The 23643-nt window shown below is 48.6% G+C and overlaps 1 protein-coding gene across 1 annotated transcript in view; it reads left to right on the top strand.

The window, feature by feature from the left end:
- The window catches only part of LOC137377644 (disintegrin and metalloproteinase domain-containing protein 12-like), a 369827-nt gene that overhangs the window by 138338 nt on the left and 207846 nt on the right, over nucleotides 1–23643 (top strand). Inside the window, exon 9 of the mRNA XM_068047522.1 lies at nucleotides 12798–12964. Coding sequence (XP_067903623.1) covers nucleotides 12798–12964 — 167 coding nt within the window. The remainder of the gene's footprint in view (nucleotides 1–12797; nucleotides 12965–23643) is intronic.

The following is a 23643-nucleotide window of genomic DNA, read 5'->3' as shown; positions in this document are numbered from 1 at the left end:
GAGCAGTTATTTGTAATGTATTTACATCTAATTATCCTCGATTTAATGGTTGGCCCTTGATTTAGTGAACGGCGGGTGGCATTCACATGCCTTCGGGTTCCTGACCATTAAAACCTGGCGGCACAGTGGCGCAGTGGTTAGCACCGCAGCCTCACAGCTCCAGGGACCCGGGTTCGATTCCGGGTACTGCCTGTGTGGAGTTTGCAAGTTCTCCCTGTGTCTGCGTGGGTTTTCTCCGGGTGCTCCGGTTTCCTCCCACAAGTCAAAAGACTTGCAGGTTGATAGGTAAATTGGCCATTATAAATTGTCACTAGTATAGGTAGGTGGTAGGGAAATATAGGGACAGGTGGGGATGTTCGGTAAGAATAGGGGATTAGTGTAGGATTAGTATAAATGGGTGGTTGATGTTTGGCACAGACTCGGTGGGCCGAAGGGCCTGTTTCAGTGCTGTATCTCTAATCTAATCTAATCTAATTTCTGCCACGGGGATACAGCCATGGACAGTGCTGAATAGGGGAAGAGGAAGGTTTGGAGGCCATTGTTGAACTGTGTTGCTGTGTGCTCTGCAAGATGGGTTTGGGGCTCAGAAAGGGGGTTCAGTGTCTTGGGAGCTCAGCAAGGCAGGGGTTTGGGAAGATTTTTGGTGACCAAACCGTTGTGTGAATTGTTTAGTCACCCATACTTCTGGATGAGAGAGTCAGCTATCACTAAGGGTGGGCACTGAGGGCCATCAAGGAGTCTGCCAGGAGACTTGTTAAAAGCTCAGTTGCCAAGGCAGGATCGTTTCTGCAGTGACAGCAATCTGTAGACCCATTGGTCATCTGGCATGTGTTTCATCCACTCTGTCTTTGTGGATGACGGTGTGATGTGCGCCTTCGATAGAGGGAGGGCCAAGGGCCAGCCGTGCCCGCCCTGAAGTTCCATGACAAGAGCAGCAGCAGGGTCCACCCATGCCACAGAATGTACTGGACTCAAAATAGATACCTCCAATGGTCAGAGGCTCTCCAGAGAGCCCGTCACTGACTGATATACTCTGCTGAAGGATGGGTTGGAACCTATGGGATTTGGGGTCACCCCATGCCAGTAGCCCTGAAGATCACTGTGGCACTAAACATTTACATATCTGGATCTTTCCATAGATCCACCAGGGACTTGTGTGGGGTCTTCCAGGCAGCAGTTCACCGCTGCATCAAGGAAGTAACCAATGCCCTATACAAGAGAGGCAGCAACTATGTGCACTAACGGAACAACCCTGACAGTCAGGCCTAGAGAGCTATTGGGTTTGGGGCCATCGTTGGCTTTCCCCGGGTGCTAGGTGTGATAGATTGCGTGCATGTGGCTATCAAAGTTCCTACGGACCTGCCAGTCACCTTCATCAATAGGAAGGGCTTCCATTCAATCAACGTTCAACTGGTCTGTGACCACTGTAAGTGTTTCCTGAAGGTGTGTTCCCGCTTCCCGGGATGCAGCCATGGTACCTACATACTTGGACAGTCCCAGGTACCACAGCTTTTCAATCCCCTCACTTGCTTCAGGGATAGATTCTTGGAGACAAGGGCTACCCATTGAAGACATGGCTTTTTACACCTGTGAAGAACCCTCGCAATGCAGTAGAGGAGAGATACAACACTTGCCATGGCTCTGCTCAAGCAACCATCGAGCATGCCATTGATGAGATTCTGCTGCCTTGATTGATCCAGTGGCTCCCTGCAGTAGGCTCCAGTGAGGGTCTCACATATTATAGCTGTCTGCACAATCTAGCACTGCAGAGGGGGAGGCTTTCCATGACAACGAGATTCCGAAGCGACATTCCTCCACCGACGAGGAGCGTGTGGAGCAGCATTGGATGGTGAAGACCTTGCACTGGAGGGAGCGACATGCCCAGGAGGCATGAAACAACCTCATAATTACCTGCTTCCAGCCACCCTGATGCCCACTCATAGAGATACCAATAAAGATTTACCTCAATGCATGTAGCCTGTCACCTCTACCCCATTTGTGTTCCATAACTAGTGCCCTGGCCAACTGTAAAATGTGCTAGTGCCCATGGGAGACGAGCCTTGATATCAAGGGCAGTCATTTTCATCTCACCTCTTGAGTTCATGTTTGGACCAAGGCTGCAATGAGGTCAGGAGCTGAGTGGCCCTGGCAGAACCCAAACTGAGCGTCATTGAGCAGGTTATTGCTGAGCAAGTGCCGCTTGATAGCACTGTCGGTGACCACTTCCATCACTTTCCTGATGATCAAGAGTAGACTGATAGGATGGTAATTGGCTGGGGTTTGATTTGTCCTGTTTTTTTGTGGACAACACGATGTGAGGACAGGACTTCGTCTCCACAAGGACTATGTGGTGGTCACTCCAACAAATACTGTCATGGACAGATGCATCTGTGACAAGTAGATTGGTGAAGATGAGGTCAAGTAGATTTTTCCCTCTTCTTGGTTTCCCTCACCACCTGTCACAGACCCAGTCCAGCAGCAATATAGTTTAGGACTCGGCCAGCTCAGTCAGTAGCTGTGCTACCGAGCCACTCTTGGTGATGGACATTGAAGTCCCCCACCCAGAGTACATTCTGTGCTCTTGCTACAGTTAGTGCTTCTACAAAGTGTGACCCCAGTGACAGCAGCTGGGCTGGAGGCAGGCTGCTGATAAGACTGCCACTTGTCCTGGGATGAGTCTGCCAGTGGTCCTCTGGTTCCTGAGGGTTTTCTGCACTGATGCTGGATTTTCCTCAGGTGTTGTGGCTGCTGGAGCTGGGCTCACTGGCGGAGGAGCTAAGGAGCAGGTGTCCACACTTCAAGCGCCCTGAGGGGAGCCCCCAGTTGTGGAGGTCAGCCCCTCCTCCTCCCTTTCTAGACTCACTTGAACATCCCTGCTCACCAGAGAAGGGTGAGGAGAGGGAGAAGACTCGAGGCACCTAGTCCTACTCTCACCTTGCCACTGCTTCATTGAGCACATGGCTAAGGCAATGGTGTGAAGATCTACATGCATCTATGGAATCTGTCTCTTCATGAGGGTCACTAACCTCTCGATGGAGGAAGCCGTGCACTGTATGCCTGAGACATGGCAGCCAGCGTGGCATGGATGCATTCCTTCATTGTCCACTCATGGCTGTGCATGGCCTCTGGCATCTTCGCCAGATGTTCCCTTACCTCTCCCTGCAACTTCAGCATTCCCTGGGCTGTCGACACTAGAGGCTCATCATAGAAACATAGAAACATAGGAAAATAGGAGCAGGAGTAGGCCATTCAGCCCTTCGAGCCTGCACCGCCATTCAATACGATCATGGCTGATCATCCAAACTCAGTACCCTGTTCCCGCTTTCTCCCCGTATCCCTTGATCCCTTTAGCCATAAGAATAATATCTCACTCTTTCTTGAATATATTTAATGATTTGGCCTCAACTGTTTTCCGTGGTAGAGAATTCCGCAGGTTCACCACTCTCTGGGTGAAGAAATCTCTCCTCATCTCAGTCCTAAATGGCTTAGCCCTTATCCTTAGACTGTGACCCCTGGTCCTGGACTTCCTGCATCTAGTCTGTCCATTCCTGTTAAAATTTTGTAGGTTTCTATGAGATCCCCCTCACTCTTCTGAGCTCTAGCGAATACAAGCCTAATCGACCCAATCTCTCTTCATATGTCAGTCCTGCCATCCCAGGAATCAGTCTGGCAAACTTTTGCTGCACTCCCTCCACAGCAAGAACATCCTTCCTCAGATAAGGGGACCAAAACTGCACACAATATTCCAGATGTGGCCTCACCAAGGCCCTGTATAATTGCAGCAAGACATCCTTGCTCCTGTACTCGAATCCTCTCACTATGAAGGCCAACATACCATTTGCCTTCTTAACTGCCTGCTGCACCTGCATGCTTACTTTCAGCGACTGGTGCACAAGGACACCCAGGTCTCGCTGCACCTCCCCCTTTCCCAATCTATCACCGTTCAGATAATAATCTGTCTTTCTGTTTTTGCCACCAAAGTGGATAACCTCACATTTATCCACATTATACTGCATCAGCCATGTATTTGCCCACTTACTCAACCTGTCCAAATCACACTAGAATCATCATCGTCATCACCACCCTCTGAGGATCACCACCTTGACGTGGTGAAGAGGCTTGTCCACTCCGATGATCCTTGAGCAATTTGTCGGGAGCTCCTTGCTCCTGGTGGGGCCACCCATGGCAGCAAGATCAGGGGGAGGTGCCAGACAAAGTGCGGTCCAAAATGTCCTCAGCAGCAGAACAGGAGAAGGAAGACTATGTGTCTCACCGGCTGTGAAGGAGGAAGAAGGCTGCAGCGGCAAGGTGATCCCGGTCATTGTGGTTCAACACGTCACCAAAATCTGACCACCAATCTGTCAATATCGTGTGGATAATGACGGCACCTCAAGCTCCCCACGTTAAACAATGTCATGCGCAGGCTTCTACCAGGGTCCATTTACCAAGTCCTGTGGTGATGGAGAATTGGGGACGGGGACAGGGCTGTGAACCTGGGAGTCCCGAGTCAAGAATCTGCACACAGGCGACAGATGCATGAAGATTGTTGGATGCCTGTGTTGTGACAGAGGTGTCTTTGGAAAGCAGCATCTGTGACTGAGCAGTCCTCTTCAGGATACCCTCTGCTCACCCCAACTGGGGAGAGGGCTAGAAAAGTGCCCTAAAAATAGGCTGTCCCACTTTCTGCTGGCTGGGGAACGACACCCTGTGGAATCACCATCTTTGTGGTCAAAGAAAGAAAACGTTAAATTTTGCAACTTGGAATGTCAGAATACTCATGGATAATCTCAAGAGTGACCGTCTGGAAAGAGGAACTGCAATCGTATCACGTCAGCTATCAAAACTCCAAATTGAAATCGCTGCCCTCAGTGAGACCCGCCTTCCTGGGGAGAGGCTGAAGGAACAAGCAGAGGGATATACCTGCTACGAAAAGGAAAGGCTGACAGTGACCCTCGTGTTCACAGAGTTGGTTTTACCATCCGGAATAGGATCTTGGATGCACTGCCAGAACTCCACAACTGCATAAATGAAAAACTCAGCACACTTCACCTACAGCTCAGCTGTAATCAATAAACTGTGGCCACCAGCGCTTATGTCCCGACCCTTGACTCCAATGAAGATGTTAAGGAAACATTCTATTCTGACCTTGATGAATTTCTCACTGCCATCACAAAAGAAGAGATCATCCTTCTGGGGGATTTTAATGCCAGGGTGGGCAGTGACTCCGATGTCTGGAGAGGAACCATTGGGAAAAACGGAATGGGAAAAGCCAATGTAAAGGATGTCCTCCTGCTGACAAAGTGTGCTCAGCATGGCCTCATTCCAACAAACATCGTCTTCTGCCAGAAGGACAAATACAAAACCACATGGAGGCATCCTAGATCAAAGCACTGGCACCTCCTGGATTATGTCATTGTCGAGTCAAAGATCTAAGCGATGTCAGGGAACTGTTGCCTGCTGGACAGATCATTGACTTGTTTGATCAGTGATGAACATCCACCGAGCACCAAGGCCTCACAAGATCTAAAAGTTCAAGTTGAAGAAGATCAATGTCTCAGCCCCAAAACAGCCCGACCGAAGACAGGAATTCCAAGTGCAGCTCACAACCAATCCGGAAAATCTTCACACATCCAACTCGATTTCAGAACAGTGGGAGCAAATAAATTCATCTGTACTAGACTCCTGTGTCCAGACCACTGGGTTTGAGCATCGTCATCACCAGGACTGGTTCGACGAAAACGATGCTGAAATATGTGACCTCCTGGAACAAAAACAAGCAGCCTTCATTGCCTGGCGGAATAACCCAAGGTCACAAGTCACAAAGGTCACATTCTAACAGCTCAAGATGGACACCAAAAGACAAATCCGTAAGATAAAGGAGAAGTGGTGGGAAGAGAAAGTCCGAGAGATCCTACAATATGCAGACCATCATGACATGTGAAGTGTTTTTGAAGCCACCAGGGCCATCTATAGACCAAGGTCAAATGGACAAAATCCCCTTCACTCACAGGATGATGTCTCTCTTCTTAAGGATGACAATGCCATCAGTCATCACTGGAAAGAACATTTTCAACAACTCGTCAACCGTGAATCCACAGTGGCAGCTGATAGTCTCCAGGCTATCCCCACAACACTGTGGTAGAATCCATGGATGAGAGAGCTGCAACGAGTAATGAAATGGTCGAAGAACAACAAAGCCTGCAGCCCCGATGGTATTCTAGCTGAGGTCTTCAAAACTGCTGGCTTTTGCTCACTTCAATACTCCATGCACTCATCTTCAGATCTGGGAGGAAAAAGAATTCCCACCCCAGCCTCCCAACTTCAGGAATGTGACTATCTTCAAGAAGGGAGATGAATCATGCTATGGGAACTATCAAGATATTTCCCTCTTGTCCATAGCAGGGAAAATCCTGACACACATTCTCCTGAATTGCCTCCGTCCTGTGGCTGAGGAAATCCTCCCAGAGACACAGTGTGGCTTTAGACCTTCCAGAGGAACCTCTGACATGGTCTTTGTTGCCCAATAAATCCAGGAAAAATGTCGAGAACACCACCAGGAACTCTTCATTGCATTCATTGACATGACCAAAGCATTTGACTCAGTCAATCGCAAGGCTCTGTGGATTGTGCTCCAAAGATTTGGATGTCCAAGAAACTTCATCACAATTGCTCCATGATGATTTGACTGCCCCAGTCTTGAGTGGGAGATCTGAAACAGCCACCTTCAAAATCCGGACCGGAGTCAAGTATGGCTGTGTGACAGTCCCCATGCTATTTACAATCTACCTGACAGTAGCTATTCACCACAAAGATCAGCTGCCCTCTGGTCTGAGTATTAAATAGATGGAAAACTCTTTAACCTCAGTCACGTCCATGCCAAAACTAAACTGACCATCATAGACATACATGATCTACAGTTTGCGGATGACTGCAGTGTTGTTACCCAACTGCATCAGATTTGCAAGTCACTCTCAATCTCTTCAATTCTGCCATCAAGAGACTTGGCCTGTCCTTGAATGTTGCCAAAACAAAACTCATATCAACCCTCACCTGGTTAATGAAATATTCCACCTCCCATATGTGTTGAAGGAGAGACCTTGGAATATGTTGAGCGATTCCCATACCTTGGCAGCCACCTCTCTCAAAAGGGCACCATTGACAAGGAGATCCAACACCGGATCAGCTACCCCAGCTCAGCCTTCTACAAATTACAGCAGCGAGGGTTTGACAACAAAGACCTCCGCAATCAACAAAAGTCCTAGTGTACAGAGCAGTAGTTGTCACCGCACTCCTGTACTGCAGTGAGACCTGGTCAAACATGGGCAAGGAAACCTCCTGCAGATTACCACCTACCACACCCCTCAGCTGATGAATCAGTACTCCTCCATGTTGAACACCACTGCGCAAAGGTGCAGAATGTACTCTGGGTGGGGATCTTCTATGTCCATCACCAAGACTGGCTCAGTAGCACCACAACTGAACGAGCTGGTCGAGCCTGAAAGGACATAGCTGCTAGACTGGGTCTGCGGCAGGTGGTGAGAACTAATAATAGAGGAAAACATATTTGGCCTCGTCCTCATCAATCTGTCCATGACAGTGTTGGTAGGAGTGACCACCGCACAGTCCTTGTGGAGACAAAGTCCCGCCTTCACATTGAGGATACCCTCCATCGTGTTGTGTGGCACTACCACCGTGCTAAATGGGATAGATTTTGAACAGATCTAGCAATGCAAAACTGGGCATCCATGAGGTGCTGTGGGCCATCAGCAGCAGCAGAATTGTACTCAACCACAATCTGTAACCTCATGGCCCAGCATATCCCCCACTCTACCATTACCATCAAGCCAAGAGACCAACCCTGGTTCAATGAAGAGTGCAGGAGGGCATGCCATAATCAGCACCAGGCATACCTCAAAATGAGGTGTCAACCTGCTCAAGCTACAACCCAGGACTACTTGCATGGCCAAACAGCATGAGCAGCATGCAATATTCGGAGCTAAGCGAACCCAAAACCAACGGATCAGATCTAAGCTCTGCAGTCCTGCCACATCAAGTCGTGAATGGTGGTGGACAATTAAACAACTAACTGGAGGAGGTGGCTCCACAAATATCCCCATCCTCAATGATGGGGGAGCTCAGCACATCAGTGCGAAAGATAAGGCTGAAGCATTTGCAACAATCTTCAGCCAGAAGTGCCGAGTTGATGATTCATCTCAGCCTCCTCCTGAAGTCCCCAGCATCACAGATGCCAGTCTTCAGCCAATTTGATTCACTCCACGTGAAATCAAGAAATTACTGAAGGTACAAATGTGAACCACGACCTCTGACTGTTCACCCTCCCCCTTCAGGATGTCCTGCAGCCTCTCTGTGACATCCTTGACCCGAGCACCAGGGAGGCAACATACCATCCTGGAGTCTCGTTTGCGTCCACAGAAACATCTATCTGTACCCCTTATGATAGAATCCCCTATCACTGTAGCTCTCCCACTCCTTTTCCTCCACTCCTGTGCAGCTGAGCCACCCATGGTGCCACAGACTTGGCTCTTGGATGCATTCCCCTGAGGAGCTATCTCCCCCAACAGTTTTCAAAGTGGAAAATCTGTTAGACAGGGAGATGGACCCAGGGGACTCCTGCACTACCTGCCTAGTTCTTCTAATCTGCCTGGCAGTCACCCATTCCCTTTTTGCCTTAGCAGTCTTTACCTGCAGTGTATGTGCTATCCGTGATTATCTCAGCCTTGCGGATGCTCCACAGTGTCTTCATGGATTTCGAGTAGTTGCAGCTGGAGACACTTCCTACACATGTGTTCAATCTGGACACTGGAAGTGTCCCTGACTTCCCACATTGCACAGGAGGAACATTCCACACTGCTGAGCCGCCCTGTCATGACTTACCCATAATTTACCCCCTTAAATTACCCAAAAATTTGATTATTTACACTAGGGACCTTGAATCCCTAAAAAGAAACACTATCTATTATATTAAAAACACTGTAGACCTTTCCCTTTACTTTAGTTATGAACCCAGCTACTTAGAGTTATTCCCTAACAGCAGTGACTCACCATCCAATTACCTTGCAGCTTTCCTGTGATGCCAAAACTCCGGCGCACTTGAAGAGGTCCGACTGCACTCACACAGGTCTGACTGCTCTCCGCACAAGTCAGGAATGTGATGGAGTACTCACCACTTGCCTGGATGGGTACAGCTCCAACAATTTAGGGGAGGCGGTGGCGTAGTGGTATTATCACTGGACTAGTAACCCAGAGACCCAGGATATTGCTCTGGGGACATGGGTTCAAATCCCACCACAGCAGAAGGTGGAATTTGAATTCATTAATAAAATCTGGAATTTAAAAGCTAGTCTAATGATGGCCATGAAACCATTGTCGATTGTTGTAAAAACCCAACTGGTTCACTAATGTCCTTTAGGGAAGGAAATCTGCCGTCCTTACCTGGTCTGGCCTGCATGTGACTCCAGGCCCACAGCAATGTGGTTGACTCTTACATGCCCTCTGAAATGGCCTAGCAAGCCACTCAGTTGGCAGCTCACTGCCACCTTCTCAAGGGCAATTAGGGGTGGGGAATCAATGCTGGTCTGGCCAGCGTCACCCACATCCCAAGAATGAATTAAACAAACAACTCAAGGAGCTCGACACCATCCAGGACAAAGTGATGTGCTTGATTGGCACCCCATCAACAAACATTCACTCCCTCCACCACCGACGCACAGTGGCAGCAGTGTGTACCATCTACAAGATGCACTGCAACAACTCACCAAGGCTCCTTCGACAGCACCTTCCAAACCCGCGACCTCTACCAACTAGAAGGACAAGGGCAGCAGATGCATGGGAACATCACCACCTGCAAGTTCCCCTCCAAGTCACACACCATCCTGACTTGGAACTATATCGCCATTCCTTCACTGTCGCTGGGTCAAAATCCTGGAACTCACTCCGTAACAAGGACTGTAACGGTTCAAGAAGTTGGCTCGCCACCACCTGCTCAAGGGAAATTAGGGAAGGGCAACACAAGCTGGCCCTGCCAGCAACGCTCAACAAGAATTAAATAAATTTCACCTCAGATCGGTGCCATCTGGTTCCTCATCCATCTACCAATGGTGACAGGTTCTCTCTATCTACTCTATACAGTACACTCATGATTTTTAACACGTGCACCAGATTTCCACTCAACCTTTTCTTCTCTAACACCAGCAGTAACGACCAAAGAAGGCCTTCCAGCCTAGAGACCAGTTGTAGCCTATAAGTAGGTAATCAGTAGCCACTTAAAGGCCTCTCCCTGCCGATGCTGGAAGTAGGCCGGTGGCGAGGGGAGCCTCCGTCGCGCGGCGGGGGTGGCGGGAGCTGCTGGGGTGGAGTCACCCACTAAAACAAGGTGACCTCCCTTTGGGCTTGTTTGGGGGTGGGGCCTCTTCCATGGGCAGTCTGTGGTCCGTGGAGGGACCCGGCGGCAAAGGCCACCCCTCCAGTAACAGTCCACCCGCTCTCCACGGCCACCGTCCCCCACTCCACCGCCCACCGCTCCCCCACCAAAATGTTCCATGACACCCACATCCCATGAATGAATTAAAAAAAACTTCTCTGCATTAAATTTCATCTGCCACATGTCTGCCCATTCCAGCAGCCTGTGTCACAGAATCACAGATTGAAGTCTATCTTCCTCACGGTTCACAAAATTTCCAAGTGTTGTGTCATCTGAAAATGTTGTAATTGTGCTCTGTACACCCAAGTCCAGGTCATCAATATAGATCAAGAAAAACAGTCCTGAAACTGACCCCCGGGGAATCTCTACTATGTTCCTTCCTTCAGTGCGAAAGGTCACTGTTGATGACTAGTTCTGATGGATTTTAATGAAAGGTCACAGACTTGAAACATTAACTCTGTTGCTCTCCCCACGGATGCTGCCAGACCTGCTGAATATCTAAAACTCTTCTGTTTTTATTTCATTCATCACGACTGTTTCCTGTCACACAGCTACTCAGTATCCAGTTTGCCACTTTCCCTTTTATTCCATGGGTTTCAACTTCGCTGATAAGCCTGTTATGTTTCACCTTATCAAATGCCTTTTGGGAGTCCCTATACACCACAGGGGGTGGCGGGGAGTGAGGAGTGAGTGGCCAGAGAGCTGGGGTGGGGGTGGAGGGGAGCAAGGAGTGAGAGGCCAGAGAGCGGGGGTGGGGGTGGAGGGGAGCAAGGAGTGAATGGTCAGAGAGCAGGGGTGGGGGTGGAGGGGAGCGAAGAGTGAGTGGCCAGAGAGCAGGGTGGGGGTGGAGGGGAGCGAGGAGTGAGTTGCCAGAGAGCAGGGGTGGAGGTGAAGGAGAGAGAGGACTGAGTGGCCAGAGAGCAGGGGTGGGGGCGGCAGGGAGCGAGGAGTGAATGGCCAGAGAGCAGGGTTGGGGGTGGAGGGGAGCAAGGAGTGAGTGGTCAGAGAGCAGGGGTGGGGGTGGAGGGGAGCAAAGAGTGAGTGGCCAGAGAGCAGGGGTGGGGGTGGAGGGGAGCGAGGAGTGAGTGGCCAGAGAGCAGGGTGGGGGTGGAGGGGAGCGAGGAGTGAGTTGCCAGAGAGCAGGGGTGGAGGTGAAGGAGAGAGAGGAGTGAGTGGCCAGAGAGCAGGGGTGGGGTTGGAGGGGAGCGAGGAGTGAGTAGCCAGAGAGCAGGGGTGGGGGCGGCAGGGAGCAAGGAGTGAATGGCCAGAGAGCAGGGGTGGGGGTGGAGAAGTGAGGAGTGAGTGGCCAGAGAGCAGGGGTGGGGGCGGCAGGGAGCAAGGAGTGAGTGGCCAGACAGCAGGGGTGGGGGAGGAGGGGAGCGAGGAGTGAGTGGCCAGAGAGCAGGGGTGGGGGTGGAGGGGAGCGAAGAGTGAGTGGCCAGAGAGCAGGGGTGGGGGCGGCAGGGAGCGAGGAGTGAGTGGCCAGAGAGCAGGGGTGGAGGTGAAGGAGAGAGAGGAGTGAGTGGCCAGAGAGCAGGGGTGGGGGCGGCAGGGAGCGAGGAGTGAGTGGCCAGAGAGCAGGGGTGGGGGTGGAGGGGAGCGAGGAGTGCGTGGCCAGAGAGCAGGGGTGGAGGGGAGCGAGGAGTGAGTGGCCAGAGAGCAGGGGTGGGGGTGGAGGGGATTGAGGAGTGAGTGGCCAGAGAGCAGGGGTGGGGGTGGAGGGGAGCGAGGAGTGAGCGGCCAAGGGGGAGAGCGTTTTTCTGCACATGTGCCTGTTAGTCCAGGCAAGACAAGATGTCGGCTGTGCATGTGCAGCATCTCAGAGAGCAGGAGAACATTTGCATATGTGCGCAGCTTGCAGTGCTCTGATGACATCAGCGGGCCGCTGTGTTGTCAGGACTCCCTTTGTTATCAATTTTTAGCCCATCCAATATCTCAACTACCTCCTCTTTCACTATGACTTTGTCAGCATCTTCTTCCTTGGTAAAGACAGATACAAAGTACTCCCTTTGTTCCTCAGCTATTCCCTCTGCCTCCATGTGTAAATCCCCTTTTTGTCTCGAATTAGCCCCACTCCTCCTCTTTCTACCCTTTTAGTGTTTATGTCTATAGAAGACTTCTGAATTCGTTTTTACGTTGGCTGCCAGTCTCTTCTCATACTCTGTCTTTGTATCTCTGATTTCCTTTTTCACTTTTCCTCTGAAATTTCACAAGTCAGTTTTGTTCTCTTGTGTTTTAACAACCTGTCATCCATCATACATTACAGTTTCATTGAATTTAATTTTCTATTCATTTTAGCCCCTCAATTTCAGATAAATCCAATCATCTGAGTTTCTAAATCTTGTCTTTTCTCCAGTACTATAGACCATTTAACATTCGCATTTCACTGATTGGACTCGAGCTGTGGACCAGCAATCCAATCACAGTGGACACGAATGCCAAGGATACCCTGAACCGATTCCTCAGTTGGAGGAAGAATGATCTGCTCCCGCGAATGTATAATGACAATGCCCATCTCATCATGTAAGTATCTGATACATCAACACTCTCACATCAAACTAACGCTGGCCAGGAGATAGCAAATTATTTTATTCATTCACGAGATGTGAACGTCACTGACAAGGCCAGTGTTTATTGCTCATCCCTAATTGCTCGTGAGAAAGTAGTGCTCAGTTGTGTCGTGTAAGTACATCCACAGTGTTAGGAAGGGAGCTCCTGGATTTTGACCCAGTAACAGTGATGGAATGGTGATATAGTTCCAAGTCAGGGTTGGTTTGGTTTGGAGGGGACCCTGCAGGTGGTGGTGTTACCATGTGTTTTCTGCCATTGTTCTTCTAGGTGGTAGAGGTTGCGGGTTTGGAAGGTGCTGTTGAAGGAGCTCTGGTGAGTTCCTACAGTGCATCTTGTACAGACTGCCGTCCTGACGTGGTAATGGTGGAGGGAGCAAATGTTTAAGTTGTTGGTGGGGTGCCATTCAAATGGGCTGCTTTGTCCTCGATAGTGTTAAGCTTCTTGAGTGTTGTTGTAGCTGCACTCAGGCAAGCAAGTGGAGAGTATTCCATCACACACCTGACTTGTGCCTTGTGGATGATGGACAGGCTTTGGGGAGACAGGAGGTGATTCACTCTGAATTCCCGACCTGTGACTTGTTCTTGTAGCCACAGTATTTCTGTAGCTGTACCAGTTAAGTTTCTAGTTAACAGAAATCCCCAGCATGATGATGGTATTGCCATTAAATGTCAAAGGGAGATGTTCAGACTCTCTTTTTGGGGATAGTCACTGCCTGTTCTTGCGTGCAATGAACGTTACTTAACACTTGTCAACCTGAGACTGAATGTTGTGCAGGTTTTACTGCGTGCAGGCATGGACTACTTCATTTTCTGAGGACTTATGAGTGGAACTAAACACTGTACAATCATCAGCGAACATCCCTAGTTCTAACCTTTGTTCCAAGCAGCTGAAAATGTATGAGCCTAGGACCACTAGCCTGAAGAACTCTTCAGTGATGTCCTGGGCCTGAGATAATTATCCTTGAACAGCAATAGCCACCTTTATCCAGTTATAGCTAGTCTGATGCACAAGCCCTCAGCTGTGCATTTGGAATGTTGTCAAGGCCTGTAGACGTTGCTCTATCCATTTCACTCAACCATTTCCTGTTTTTTTCAAAAATTTGTTCACGGAATGTGAGCATCACTGGCAAGGTCACCATTTATTTCCCATCCCTAATTGCCCATGAGAAGGTGGTGGTGAGCCTCCTTCGTGAACTGTTGCAGTCCTTGTGGTGTTGGTACACCCACAGTGCTATTTGGGAGGGAGGTTCAATGTTTTGCGACAGTGATAGTGAAGAAAGGCAATTTTTCTCCAGGTCAGGATCTCCATTGGTGTGAATCAGGGATGTGTGCAGGCCCTGACCTTATTCACCACCTTATTCAGCATGATGCTGCAGTAGGCAACGGGAGACCTTAAGGATGGAGTTTACCAGTTCACTTCCGGACTGATGGAGGCCTTTTCAATCCCAGGCGTCTTCAGTCTCACACAAAGACACAAGAAAAACTCATCCGTGAACTTCTTTTTCACCGATGACTGTGCTCTCCTGGCCCACAGTCAGTCAGACCTGCAATGTATAACAACACGTTTTTCCGAGGCAGCACAACTCTTCAGACTGAAAATCAGTATGTGATATCGAGGGCAATTTGTAGATGGTGTTCTCATGCTGGTTCTTTGAGGTGGTTTTCTCTCTGGCATTTCTTCATGGACGAAGATTTTGGGAAGGTTGTAGTCATCGGTTACAGGCCCGCTGGTGACTGGTCAGGCCCAACCGTGACTGGCAGATTCTCCCACAGTGGGTACAAGTGAAGGTGTTGTCACTGCTGGGGGCAATTGGATCTGTCCTTCTCCTTTTTTCTTTCATGCTGGTTCTTTGCTCAGTCTCGAAGGTGTCTGTAGCCCTCCTGATGTAGCATCTCCAGGCATCACAATCTATTCCCACTGGCGATGGTCAATGTGACACACAGAGAGGGACTTCTTCAGGGAGTCCTTGAAACATTTGCATGGGGCCCCTCTGTTCCTTTTACCCTTGGTCAGCTCTCCATACAACACAATCCTGGGCAGGCGACAGTCGACCATCCGGGCAACGTGACCCACCCAATGCAGTTGTCTTTGTAGCAGGATGGACTTAATGCTGGTGATGTTGGCTGTTTCCAGGACTTCAATGTTTGAGATATGGTCCTATCAGTGGATCTTGAGGATGCTGTGGAGGCAGCGCTGTGGAAGTGCTCGAGAAGGTGTACATGACGGCGGTATAGGACCCATGACTCGACGGTGAGGACTATGGTTTTGTACACTTTGAGTTTGGTCTGTGCTCTGAGGCTGTGGTTGCTCCAAACTCATTTGTAGAGTCTGCCAAATGTACTGTTTTCTTTTGAAAACCTATTATACACTTCCTTGTCTATGGTGGCATCAAATGAGATGACTCTCCCCAAATAAGTAAATTGCTTGATGGCATTCAGCTCAGTTCCCTCGATGACAATGCTTGGTGGTCTGTATTCTTCTTGGGGTGCAGGCTGATGCAGGACTTCAGTTTTCATTAAACTGATTTTTAGTCTGAAGGGTTATAGAGTCATAGAGTCGTACAGCATAGAAAGAGGCCCTTCGGCCCACTGCGTCCATGCCGACCATAATGCCTATCTATACTAATCCCACCTTCCTGCATTAATTCCATATCCCTCTATGCCTTGCTCATTCACGTACCTGTCCAGATGTCTCTTAAATGTTGCTACGGTTCCTGCCTCCATCACCTCCTCTGGCAGCTCATTCCAGATACCCACTATTCTTTGTGTGAAAAATTTAACCCTTTGATCCCCTTTAAACCTCCTCCCTCTCACCTTAAATCTATGCCCTCTAGTTTTAGTCACCCCTACCATGGGTAACAGACTCTGGCTATCTACCCTATCTATGCCTCTCATAATCTTATATACCTCTATCATGTCCCCTCTCAGCCTCCTTCGCTCCAAGGAAAACAGACCCAGCCTATCCAATCTCTCTTTATAACTCAAGCCCTCCAAACCAGGCAACATCCTTGTGAATATTTTCTGCACCCCCCTCTCTAGCTTAATCGCATCTTTCCTGTAGTGCGGCGACCAGAACTGCACACAGTACTCCAAATGCAGCCTAACTAACGTTATGTACAACTGTAACATGACATCCCAACTCTTGTACTCAATGCCACGGCCGATGAAGGCAAGCATGCCATATGCCTTCTTCACCACCCTGTCTACCTGTGCTGCCACTTTCAGGGAACTATGTACTTGCACCCCAAAGTCTCTCTGATCAACAACACTCCCCAGGGCCCTGCCATTCACTGTATATGTCCTGCCCTGGTTTAACTTCCCAAAATGCATCACTTCACACTTGTCTGCATTAAATTCCATTTGCCACTCCCTTGCCCACTTTCCCAGTTGATCTATATCCTGTTGTAAGCTTAGACAACCTTCTTCATTGTCCACTATACCACCAATTTTGGTGTCATCTGCTAACTTACTAATCATGCCCCTTACATTCACATCCAAGTCATTAATATATATGACAAACATCAGAGGGCCCAGCACCGATCCCTGCGGCACACCACTGGTCACCGGCCTCCAATCTGAAAAACAACCCTCCACTACCACCCTCTGCCTCCTATCACCAAGCCAATTTTGTATTCAATTTGCTAGCTCACCCTTGATCCCATGTGTTTGAACCTTCTGGACCAGCCTACCATGCGGGACCTTGTCAAGGTTGTGCCGCCTTGGAAAAGCTTGTTTTTACACATTGCAGGTCTGACTGACTGTGGGCCAGGAGAGCATAGCCATCGGCAAGAAGAAGTTCACGGATGAGTTTTTCTTGTGTCTTTGTGTGAGGCTGAAGATGCCTGAGGTTGAAAAGGCCTCCCTCAGTCCAGAAGTGAACGTAAACACCCTCCTTAAGGTCTTCCGTTGCCTGCTGCAGCATCATGCTGAAAAAGATAGTGAATAGGGTCGGGGTCTGCACACATCCCTGCATCACGCCATTGGAGATACCAAGGAACTTGAGAGGTCGCTGTTTTGTTGACTTGTCCGTACTGATTTTCATGAAACTGCTTCACCATGGCCAGGAACCTAGGTGGGCATCCACGTTTTTCAAGGATTTTCCAAAGTCCATCTCTGCTCACAGTGTCGAATGCCTTGGTGAGGTCTCCGAAAGTGGTGTACAGGCTTTTGTTTTGCTCGCGACACTTTTCTTGTAATTGTCTGAGTGCAAATACCATGTCTGTGATGCCTCTGTTTGCTCTGAAACCACACTGGCTCTCTGGGAGGTTTTCTTCCGCAATGTTTGGCACAAGCCTGTTCAGAAGTATTCTAGCCAAGATCTTCCCAGCAATAGAAAGGAGGGTGATCCCACGGTAGTTGGAGCAGTCTGATTTTTCTCCTTTGTTTTTGCACAAGGTGATGATAACGGCATCAGGAAGATCCCGTGGAATCCTGCCTTGTTACCTGCAGGCCGTGAAAAACCCATGGAGCTTGGTGTGTAGGGCAGAGCCACCATGTATCAAGGTTTTGGGTGGAATTCCATTGACTCCGGGGCTTTGTTGCTCTTCATCTGGTTGATGGTGGTCACAGTTTCCTCCAGGTAGTAGAGGTTGCATATTTGGAAGACGCTATCAAAGGAACCTTGGCGATTTGCTGCAGCATTTTGTAGATGTTACTCACTGCTGCCACTAAACAGGCTATTGCTTGACCAGTTTGTTGAGGACTCCCAGTGCCCCTCCCTCCTAACTGTATACCACTGTGTTGCCATCTCTGGTGGGTTTGTCCTACCGGTAGAACAGACATATCCAGGGATGACAATGAAGGAGTCTGGGACATTGGCTGTGTGGTAAGATTCTGTGAGTATGATTATGTCAGGTTGCTGTTTGACTAGTCTGTGGGACAGCTCTCCAAATCTTGGCACTTTGTAGGGTTGATTGGGCAGTGAATGCCTTTGTCTTGTTGGTGGAGTTTTTTTGAGGAGGTAACAGAGAGGGTTGATGAGGGCAATGTTGTTGATGTGGTGTACATGGACTTTCAAAAGGCGTTTGATACAATGCCACACAACAGACACGTGAGCAAACCTGTAGCTCATGGAATAAAATGCTATGTTGTATAAGACACTAGTTCGGCCTCAGCTGGAGTATTGATCCAGTTCTGGGCACCGCACTTTCGGAAAGACATGAGGGCATTGGAGAGAGTACAGAAAAGATTCATGAGAATGGTTCCAGGGATGAGGAATTTTAGTTATGAAGATAGATTGGAGAAGTTAGGACTGTTTTCCTTGGAGAAGAGAAGGCTGAGAGGTGATTTGATAGAGATTTTCAAAATCATGAGCGGTCTGGACAGAGTAGATAGAGAGAAATTGTTCCCACTCATGAAAGGATCGAGAAAGAGAGGGCACAGATTTAAAGTATTTGGTAAGAGAAGCAAACGTGACACGAGGAAAAACTTTTTCACGCAGCGAGTGGTTAAGGTCTGGAATGCGCTGCCTGAGAACGTGGTGGAGGCAGGTTCAACTGAAGCATTCGAAAGGGAATGAGACAGTTATATGAAAAGGAAGAATGTGCAGGGTTACAGGGAGAAGGAGGGGGAATGGAACTGAGGGAATTGCTCTTTCAGAGAGCTGGTGTGGACACGATGGGCCGAATGGTCTCCTCTTGCACTGTAACAATTCTGTGATTCTGTGTTTGAATGCAATGCCTAGGTCAATTCTGAGTGTTCCATTAATTTTATCTTTATACTTTGGTGTAGCAGTTTCGTACAACTGAGTAAATTATTAAAGCATTTCAGAAGTCAGTTAAGAGTTATCAGAACAGAAGAATAGAAGAAATAGGAGCAGGAATAGACCATTTGGCTGCTTGAGCCTGCTCTGCTCTACCTTTCAAAAGATCATGGATGATTTGATCGTGGCCTGAACTCTACTTTCCTGCCTGACCCCTATAACCCTTGATTTCCTCGTCAATCAAAAATCTAGCGTTGAATCTAATCAATGACTCAGCTTCCTTGCTCACTGGGGACAAGAATTCCAAACACTAATGACCTCCTGAGAGAGGAAATTCATAGAATCGTAGAAAGTTTACAGCTTGGAAAGAGGCCATTTTCCTTCTCATCTCCACCTTAAATGGGAGACCACCTAATTTGAAACTGTGCCTCCTAGTTTCCTTAAGACAGAAAACATCCTCTCCGCATCTACCCTGTCAGGCCCCCTCAGAATCTTATGTGTTTCAATAAGATCACTTCTCATTCTTCTAAACTCCAATGAGTATATACCCAATCTGCTCAACCTTTCCTCATAAGACAAACTCCACATCCCAGGAATCAGCCTATTGATCCTTCTCTGAACTGCTTCCACTGCAAGTATGTCCCTCCTTAAATAAGGTGACCAAAACTGTACAAAGTGGTCTAGGTGCAGTCTCACCAATGCCCTGTACAGTTGCAGCAAGATTTCCCGACTTTTATAACCCATCCCCTTTATTCACCCTGCTTGATACATCTCAAAGAACTCTAATAAATTTGTCAAACACGATTTCCCTTTCTCAAAACCATGTTGACTCTGCCTAATTGTACTGTGATTTTCTAGATGGCCTGCTACTACCTCTTTAATAATGGATTCTAACATTTTCCCAATGACAGACATTAGGTTAACTGGCCGATAGTTTCCTAAGTTCTGTTTTCTTCCTTTCTTGAACAGAGGTGTTACATTTGCAGTTTTCCAGTCTCCTGGGACCTGTCTAGAATCTGGGGAATTTTGGAGGATTACAACCAATGCGTCCACTACCTGTGCAGCCACATCCTTTAAGGCCCACAGTTGCAGGCCATCAGGTCCAGGGGACTTTGTCAGCCTTTATTTCCATTAGTATTCCCATTCCTTTCTCTCTAGTGATAATGATTGTTCTAAGTTCTGCCCTCCCTTTTGCCACCTGATTTTCTACTATTCTTGGAATGCTTTTTGTGTCTTCTTCTGTGAAGTTGGATACAAAATATTCATTCAAAGCCTCTGCCATTTCCTAGTTTCCCATTATTAATACCCCAGTCTCACCCTTTAAGGGACCAAGGCTCACTTAAGCTGCTCTTTTCCATGTTATATATTTGTACAAGCTTTTACTGTCTTTTTTGATATCTCTTACTAGTTTTCTCTCATACGCCAATATCTCCCCCTTTATCTTTTTAGTCATCCTTTGCTGGTTTCTAAAATTTTCATTGTACACCTTTGCTTCCAAATTTAAACCACCCATAACTTCCTTATTTGACTTCCTTAGATAGTGCATTCTTCTGGCAAAGTCTTTCCTGCTCAATGGAATATATGTTTGTTGAGAGTTTTGAAAATATCTCCTTAAATGTGTGCTACTGCTTCTCTACCATCTTCCCTTTTAACCTATTTTCCCAGTCCACTTTAGCCAACTTTGTCTTCATACCCTTGTAATTGCGTTTATTTAAGTTTAAGACACTAGCTTTGGACCCATATTTCTCACCCTGAATTTTTTTTGCATTTATTTCATGGGATATGGGTGTCACTGGCCAGGCCAGCATTTGTTGCCTATCCCTAATTATCCTTGAGAAAGTGGTGATGAGCTGCCTTCTTGAACAACTTTAGTCCATCTGGTGCGGGTACACCCACAGTGTGTTAGGGAGGGTGTCTAGGATTTTGATCTGGTATAAAAACAGAAAGTGCTGGAAAAACTCAGCAGGTCTGGCAGCATCTGTGGAGAGAGAAGTAGAGTTAACGTATCAGGTGACCGGGATCTGGCGACAGTGAAGGAACAGTGATATATTTCAAGTCAGGATGCTGTGTGGCTTGGAGGGAAGCTTGCAGGTGCTGATGTTCCCATGTGCCTGCTGCCCTTGTCCTTCTAGCTGGTAGAGGTTGCAGGTTTAGAAGGTGCTGTTCAAGGAGACGTGGTGAGTTGCTGCAGTGTATCTTTATATGGTACACACTGCTTCTTTCTTTCTTTTGGGCCTCCTTATCTCGAGAGACAATGGATACGCGCCTGGAGGTGGTCAGTGGTTTGTGAAGCAGCGCCTGGAGTGGCTATAAAGGCCAATTCTGGAGTAACAGGCTCTTCCACAGGTGCTGCAGAGAAATTTGTTTGTTGGGGCTGTTGCACAGTTGGCTCTCCGCTTGCGCCTCTGTCTTTTTTCCTGCCAACTACTAAGTCTCTTCGACTCGCCACATTTTAGCCCTGTCTTTATGGCTGCCCGCCAGCTCTGGCGAATGCTGGCAACTGACTCCCACGACTTGTGATCAATGTCACACAATTTCATGTCGCGTTTGCAGACGTCTTTATAACGGAGACATGGACGGCCGGTGGGTCTGATACCAGTGGCGAGCTCGCTGTACAATGTGTCTTTGGGGATCCTGCCATCTTCCATGCGGCTCACATGGCCAAGCCATCTCAAGCGCCGCTGACTCAGTAGTGTGTATAAGCTGGGGATGTTGGCCGCTTCAAGGACTTCTGTGTTGGAGATATAGTCCTGCCACCTGATGCCAAGTATTCTCCGAAGGCAGCGAAGATGGAATGAATTGAGACGTCGCTCTTGGCTGGCATACGTTGTCCAGGCCTCGCTGCCGTAGAGCAAGGTACTGAGGACACAGGCCTGATACACTCGGACTTTTGTGTTCCGTGTCAGTGCGCCATTTTCCCACACTCTCTTGGCCAGTCTGAACATAGCAGTGGAAGCCTTACCCATGCGCTTGTTGATTTCTGCATCTAGAGACAGGTTACTGGTGATAGTTGAGCCTAGGTAGGTGAACTCTTGAACCACTTCCAGAGCGTGGTCGCCAATATTGATGGATGGAGCATTTCTGACATCCTGCCCCATGATGTTCGTTTTCTTGAGGCTGATGGTTAGGCCAGATTCATTGCAGGCAGACGCAAACCTGTCGATGAGACTCTGCAGGCATTCTTCAGTGTGAGATGTTAAAGCAGCATCGTCAGCAAAGAGGAGTTCTCTGATGAGGACTTTCCGTACTTTGGACTTCGCTCTTAGACGGGCAAGGTTGAACAACCTGCCCCCTGATCTTGTGTGGAGGAAAATTCCTTCTTCAGAGGATTTGAACGCATGTGAAAGCAGCAGGGAGAAGAAAATCCCAAAAAGTGTGGGTGCGAGAACACAGCCCTGTTTCACACCACTCAGGATAGGAAAGGGCTCTGATGAGGAGCCACCATGTTGAATTGTGCCTTTCATATTGTCATGGAATGAGGTGATGATACTTAGTAGCTTTGGTGGACATCCGATCTTTTCTAGTAGTCTGAAGAGACCACGTCTGCTGACGAGGTCAAAGGCTTTGGTGAGATCAATGAAAGCAATGTAGAGGGGCATCTGTTGTTCACGGCATTTCTCCTGTATCTGACGAAGGGAGAACAGCATGTCAATAGTCGATCTCTCTGCACGAAAGCCACACTGTGCCTCAGGGTAGACGCGCTCGGCCAGCTTCTGGAGCCTGTTCAGAGCGACTCGAGCAAAGACTTTCCCCACTATGCTGAGCAGGGAGATTCCACGGTAGTTGTTGCAGTCACCGCGGTCACCTTTGTTTTTATAGAGGGTGATGATGTTGGCATCGCGCATGTCCTGGGGTACTGCTCCCTCGTCCCAGCACAGGCATAGCAGTTCATGTAGTGCTGAGAGTATAGCAGGCTTGGCACTCTTGATTATTTCAGGGGTAATGCTGTCCTTCCCAGGGGCTTTTCCGCTGGCTAGGGAATCAATGGCATCACTGAGTTCCGATTTGGTTGGCTGTATGTCCAGCTCATCCATGACTGGTAGAGGCTGGGCTGCATTGAGGGCAGTCTCAGTGACAGCATTCTCCCTGGAGTACAGTTCTAGGTAGTGCTCAACCCAGCGGTCCATCTGTTTGCGTTGGTCAGTGATTATGTCCCCCGATTTAGATTTGAGGGGGGTGATCTTCTTGATGGTTGGCCCAAGAGCTCTCTTCATGCCATCATACATTCCTCTGATGTTTCCGGTGTCTGAGGCCAGCTGAATATGACTGCATAGGTGTTGCCAGTAGTCGTTTGCGCAACGCCTAGCTGTTCTTTGTGCAGTACTTCTGGCTGCTTTAAGTGTTGCGGATGTTAAATCGCTGGGGGCTTTCTTGTAGTTCAAAAGTGCAATGCGCTTAGCGGCTATGACAGGTTCCAGCTCTTCATTATGAGATTGAAACCAGTCTGCATTTCTCTTCGCACTTTTGCCGTAGGTGGTCAAAGCTGACTCATAGATGGCGTCTCTGATGTGGGCCCACTTGGTCTCAGCATCCCCTGTGGGAGTGTTTTGAAGGGCTGTTACAAGTGAATTTAGAAATTTTTGTAACAGCTGTGGGTGAGAAATTCTGCTCGTGTTGATGCGCGGGTGGCCCTTCTGCTTGGAATGATGCAACTTCTTTGGTCTGAGTCTAACCTTGCTGCACACCAGGGAGTGGTCGGTGTCGCAGTCCGCACTGTGGAAGCTGCGTGTGATTTGAACACTGTTTAAGGAGGCTCGCCTTGTGATAATGAGGTCTAGCTGGTGCCAATGACGCGATCTTGGGTGCCTCCATGAAACCTGGTGACAGGGTTTAGTGTGAAAGAACGAGTTGGTGATGCAGAGGTTGTGATAGGTACACAACTCAAGCAGTCTCTGCCCGTTCTCATTCATCCTTCCAACGCCATAGCGCCC

Source organism: Heterodontus francisci, chromosome 1 (genome assembly GCF_036365525.1).
Source record: "Heterodontus francisci isolate sHetFra1 chromosome 1, sHetFra1.hap1, whole genome shotgun sequence".
NCBI lineage: Eukaryota > Metazoa > Chordata > Chondrichthyes > Heterodontiformes > Heterodontidae > Heterodontus > Heterodontus francisci.
This window is presented reverse-complemented; position numbering and strand designations above follow the sequence as displayed.